At 40.3% G+C, this 6000-nt stretch overlaps 1 protein-coding gene across 1 annotated transcript; it reads left to right on the top strand.

Annotated features, from left to right (window-relative positions):
- Positions 1–111: 111 nt before the first annotated feature.
- LOC147879037 (uncharacterized) lies at positions 112–3847 on the top strand. The gene is made up of 6 exons (XM_087372351.1): positions 112–186; positions 336–437; positions 711–1591; positions 1869–1933; positions 2055–3302; positions 3426–3847. Exons 1-6 carry the CDS (start codon positions 112–114, stop codon positions 3845–3847), a joined length of 2793 nt encoding a protein of 930 aa, XP_087228477.1.
- The last annotated feature ends 2153 nt before the right edge of the window (positions 3848–6000 follow it).

The raw sequence follows: 6000 nt of genomic DNA, 5'->3' as shown, positions 1-6000 counted from the left end.
TAATCTTTCATAGGTGCTCTTATCGCCAAAGCTTTTTGGGAATATTCCGATCAAAGGATTCTAGTTCTTGCTTACACGAATCACGCCCTTGATCAATTTCTTGAGCAACTGATGGATATTGGTATTGATCAGCAGGATATGATTCGAATTGGATCAAAATCTAGTGACAGAACAGCTGAATTGAATGTGAACAAACAATTAGGAAGCTTTAAATCTCAAACTAACCGCGAAACATGGGCTCATTTAGACAAGTTAGGGGCTGAAATGGAGACTACAAAGGGAGACCTCGAAAATATATTCAACATCTATTCTCAAAAATCGATGTACTTTTCAAGAAATATTGGATTTTCTCGAATTTTCTGAAGGACTTGAAGATTACTTCTTTGCCTTTCAAATTCCTGAACAAGATGATGGAATGCGTCAGGTTGGAAGAGCAGGTAAGGACATGGAACCAGATTATTTATTCAAATTATGGCAACGTGGAGATGGACCTGGAGTCTTTCCTCAGAGATTACATGATCACCCAAAAGTTTGGACTTGCACGATTGATGAACGAAAGCTGCTACTCCAAGCTTGGATTGAGGAGATAACCAGAGATAAAGTTCATCAATTGACTACATCAATCAGCACTTTTAACGAATTTCACCGAAAATGGGAAGATATAAGAAGTGAAAGAGTTGTAGAACTTATTAAATCAAAACGAATAATAGGCGCTACCACTACTGGCGCCAGCTAAATGGTTCAGTTCTATTCAAAATGCGTTACCTGGTGTTGTTCTTGTGGAAGAAGCTGGTGAGATATTGGAGTCTCACGTCGTAACGGCTCTTTCTGAAAATACTCAAAGGTTGATTCTTATTGGAGATCATAAACAGTTGAGACCAAAAGTCAACAATTATGCTCTTACAATAGAAAAAGGGAATGGGTTTGATCTTAACCGATCTTTGTTTGAAAGATTGATTTTAGCTGGACTACCCCATACTACTCTCAGCAAACAACATCGAATGGCACCAGAAATATCCAAATTGGTCCGTCATTTAACATACAACGCTTTAGAAGATGCACCAGAAACATTGAATCGATCAGAACCAAGAGGTTTGAGAGACCGCGTCATTTTCGTCAATCATGATCATCCAGAATTAATTGATGAAGCTATTAGTGAAAAGCGTGATGCCGGAGCAACTAGTTCTAAATGGAACCGTTACGAGGCAGATATGGTTCTCAAAATTGTCAAATATCTCGGCCAACAAGGCGTTGGTACTGACAAGCTTGTCATACTTACTCCTTATCTTGGACAATTACGAAAACTTAGAGATTTAATCCAGATCGAAAATGACCCAGTTTTGAATGACATGGATTCTTATGACCTGGTAAAAGCAGGTTTGATGTCGCAAGCGAGTGCTGATATTCGTAAGCGACCTATCAAGCTTGCCACAATTGATAATTATCAAGGCGAAGAAGCTGACTTTGTGATCTTGTCTCTTACTCGAAGCAATAGTGATGGGGATATTGGTTTTATGGCAGCACCAGAGCGTTTGAATGTTGCACTTTCTCGTGCTCGTATCTGCCTAATACTTGTAGGGAATGCTAAAACGTTTACCATTAGCAAGAAAGGTCAACAAACATGGGAACCATTTTTAAACTTTATGATTGAGCATAACCATATCTATGATGGTCTTCCAGTACAATGCGCCCAACATCCACATAAACAAGCTCTCTTGAAAACTCCTACTGATTTTGAAATCCACTGTCCAGAAGGAGGATGTGCAGAACCATGTGGAGCATTATTAGTGTGTGGAATTCACACATGCCCTTCATCTTGTCATCAAATCTATGATCATTCCAAAATGATTTGTTCTGAATATGTCAAGGAGAAATGTTCCAAAGGCCATGAATATACTCGACGCTGTTATACAACAAATGCAGTCTGTGACAAGTGCGTTGCCGAAGAGAAAGCAAGATTACGACGATTAAAGATTGAGAGGGATCTAGAACAAGTCCGCCTGGAAAATGAGCAGCGATACATACAAGAACTTGTTGAGATTAAACTTGAACAGAGCACGAGGAGAGAATCAGAGATAACAGAGATGCTGAGCAGCAACACCAAAACTTACTTGCACAAGAAATGGCACAATTGGACAGACTGCGCAGACTCAACCGGAACAGTAACCAAGCAGATCCTGAATCTTCTAACTCAGCAGCAGCAGCAACATCTTCAGCCCATCAAGACTCGTCAAAGAGCTCAACGGACTCTTCAAATGCTCCATTTACTGGTCCTAAAGCTGAATGGGAGTTTCTCAAGAAGAATGGTGCACATAAAAATGAGGCTATAGACAAAATCATGGGTATGATTGGACTTGATGAAATCAAGCAAAAGTTTCTTGATATCAAAGATTCAGTTGAACTTGCTCTTTTACAAGGTGCTAATATGAAAACCAGAAGATTTGGTGCCGCTTTCTTAGGAAATCCTGGTACTGGAAAAACGACTGTGGCTCGTTTATATGCCAAATTATTAACTTCACTGAGTCTTATTCCTGGCAATCATTTCGAGGAGACAACTGGATCCAAGTTGAACAATAGTGGCATTACTGGATGTCAGAAAATTATTGATGATGCACTATTGAAAGGTGGTGGTGTGATATTCATTGACGAAGCTTATCAACTTGTGAGCATGTCTAACGCGGGTGCATCTTCTGTGCTCGATTTCATTTTGGCAGAAGTTGAAAATTTGACTGGAAAACTAGTGTTTATTCTAGCTGGATATAACAGAGAAATGGAAAAGTTTTTCTCTCATAATCCTGGCCTTCCAAGTCGTTTCCCAGAAACATTAAAGTTTAAAGATTATGACGATCAAGAACTTTTACAAATCTTTGTACAAAAAGCTAGTCAAAGATTTCCCACTCCAATCACTTTTGAAGATGGTGCAGCTGGATTGTATGCTCGTATCGTGGCAGCTAGAATTGGGAGAGGTAGGGGAAGAGATGGATTTGGTAATGCTAGAGCAGTTGAAAATGTTTGTTCCATGATTTTCGACCGCCAAAGTTCTCGTATTGTAAAGGCCAAAAGGGCAGGCGAAACTCCAGACTTGTTTACACTTGTCAAGCAAGATATGATTGGCCCTGAACCGAAAGATGCGTCGAAAGATTGCGTTCCTTGGGAGAAATTGAAAAAGTTGACTGGCTTGAATTCGGTTAAGAATGATGTCCAAATACTGATTGATCGACTTCAAACAAACTATATTCGTGAAATTGAAGAAAAACCAATCATGGATTATACTTTGAATCGAGTCTTTGTTGGTTCTCCAGGTACTGGTAAAACAACTGTTGCAAAGCTATATGGTGAAATTTTGGTGGAATTGGGAATGCTTTTCAAATGGAGAAGGTAAGTTTACACAGTCACGTATAAGTTCTTCCTCTAACTTTCATTAGTTGTCGTCAAAAATCCATCGGACTTTGTTGGAAATGTGATAGGTGGCTCAGAAGCGCAAACTAAATCCATTCTCAAAGCAACTGAAGGTAAAGTTCTTGTCATTGATGAAGCATATATGCTGGCAAGTTCATCCAAATCATCTCACTCAAATCCAGACATTTTCAGATTGGCAGTTATTGACACCATCGTGGCTGAAATTCAAAGTACGCCTGGAGAAGATAGATGCGTTTTGCTATTAGGCTACAAGGACCAAATGGAGTCAATGTTTCAAAATGTTAATCCAGGTTTAGCTCGAAGATTTCCAATGAGTTCTGCTTTTATCTTTGAAGATTTCACAAATGAAGAACTTGAAACTATTCTGAAAGCACAACTCAAGGCTAGAGGATTCGAGACAACTGAACTGGGTTGCAAGTGGCTATGAATTTTCTGGGATCGAGAAAGAAACAAACCAAACTTTGGAAATGCTGGTGAAGTCACATCTTGATGGCACGAGCTATTGATGCCCAACAAAAAAGGCTCTCTAGCATCAAAATGGTAGTAAACCCAGATCTACTTTTACCAATAGATTTTGATCCAGATCATAATAGTCTCAATGAGATTGATATCGATCTGTTATTCCGAGGCGACATTGGGTTTGATGAGATTATTGCACAATTGAAAGGTTACCAAGAAACGGCTCAACAGCTTAAATCTTTAGATATGGATTTGAAAGAAGGCATGCCCTTTAATTTCCTTTTCGAGGACCCCCTGGCACAGGCAAGACTACTACAGCCCAAAAAATGGGCAAAATATTTCAGGGACTTGGTCTGTTACGAGTAGCAGAAGTAGTTGAATGCTCTACCACAGATATGATTGGGCAATATATTGGTCATACTGGGCCAAAAACTCAAAGCCTGATTGAAAAAGCTCTTGGAAAGGTGTTATTTATCGATGAAGCATATCGCTTGTTAAATGGTCCATTTGCCAAAGAAGCATTAGATGAAGTTGTTGATTGCCTTACGAAGCCTCAATTTAAAGGAAAACTCATCGTCATCTTAGCTGGTTACGAGGACGATATCAATCGTTGATGAATATGAATCCTGGTCTAACCAGTCGATTTCCTGAATCTCTGAACTTTAGGCTTCTAGACCCTGACGAATGCTTGGAACTATTGATCAAATCTGTACAGGACAAAGTCAAAAGAGCTTCCGCAAAGTCTAAATTGGTCGTTGACTTGACTCAACTTGAGTCGCCATCGGATATCTTTGAAAAAGAGCTATTCGATCGATTCCAAGTTTTGAAGAATATGCCTAATTGGGAAATGGGAGGATGTGTTAAGCCTAGCTAAGTCGATTTTCAACAGACTCATCAGACCAAAGTCAAACGAGCAGCAGGCTTGGAAAGTATCGTGCTCGAGATCATTGACAATATGATCAAAGAACGAGAAACAAGAGCCAAATCAACTGCAAATTCTCTACGACCTTTGCCTGAAAGAAGTCCCAAAACAGCTTTGGCTACAGACCAGCCACCGAAAACCAGCATTGATACCAACACTGCATCATCCTCCTCTGCCACGTCAAATATCAAGAATACACCCAAGAGCCATGATAAAGTTCCTGAACAGTCAGAGTGCACCACTAGCCCCCAAAAAGTTTGTGAAGAGAGGGGATCTGGGTGTTAGCGACCAGATCTGGCAGTTGCTTGAAGCAGCAAAAGCAGACGCTCGCAAACGCGAACAACAGCTGACAGACCTACAGCAAAGGCAAAAATCTTTGCAAACTGCGCTCGAAGATGGGCAACGTGATCAAGTAGAAGCTGATAAACGCATCATATCTCTAGAAGAAGGAAGAAAGACAAGAACAAGCTAAGCAATCTGAAAATGCACAGGCAAAACCCAACGACGAACAAGGTCTCAGCACCCCAAACAGTATGTCGAATGCAGAGAACATGGTTGATGAAGTGGGAAAACCAAAGACCAAAGATCTCCAAGCCAAAATCGATGAAGCCAAGCGAAAGCATGAAGCAGAGCGTCTGAAAAACGAGCAGATTCGACGAGAATTAGACAAAGTCAAGCAACAGCGTGAAGCTGCTGAGCAAGAACGTCGCAAAGAGCAAGCTGTTAGACAAAAATTAAGAGCTATGGGTGTTTGTCCTATGGGATATAAGTGGTATAGGCAAGGACGAGGTTGGAGATGTGGAGGTGGATCTCATTGGGTGGATAATGCACAACTTGAAATATAATGGTGACTGTTTCATTGTGTTTATATGAGTTGATGGAAATCATCGATGTAATGTACACTATTTATAATATAACGCAACTTTCACAATGGATCTTCGCATGTCATCTCTACGGAAATACGCGAATATAGATCTTGTCATCCATTTTGACTACATAGTTTCGTTGTGTAATGTCAGTTGTCTGCTCTATTTGATATCTACCACAGCCAATTAAATGCGGAAGACATAATCGAGCTTATCCACACAATGCTTAAACCTCTACCTTTCAACGCCTTCGATGTTGGTATAGCCCCAGTAGCTTGCTCACCAAGATACCAAGCTCCAATATCTGTCAGTTGACCATTTGCGGTCAACATC

Source organism: Dipteris shenzhenensis, unplaced genomic scaffold, assembly GCF_047967505.1.
Source record: "Dipteris shenzhenensis isolate YYH24624 ecotype China unplaced genomic scaffold, Dip_SZ_1.0 scaf0110, whole genome shotgun sequence".
Lineage (NCBI taxonomy): Eukaryota > Viridiplantae > Streptophyta > Polypodiopsida > Gleicheniales > Dipteridaceae > Dipteris > Dipteris shenzhenensis.
This window is presented reverse-complemented; position numbering and strand designations above follow the sequence as displayed.

Coding starts and splice junctions, on each gene's coding strand:
- LOC147879037 (XM_087372351.1), top strand. CDS start 112: ATGGATATTGGTATTGATCAGCAGGATATGATTCGAATTGGATCAAAA. Junction 438..710: donor GCGTCAGGTTGGAAGAGCAG/GTAAGGACATGG, acceptor AACGAATAATAG/GCGCTACCACTACTGGCGCC. Junction 1,592..1,868: donor CTTGTAGGGAATGCTAAAAC/GTTTACCATTAG, acceptor GAATATGTCAAG/GAGAAATGTTCCAAAGGCCA.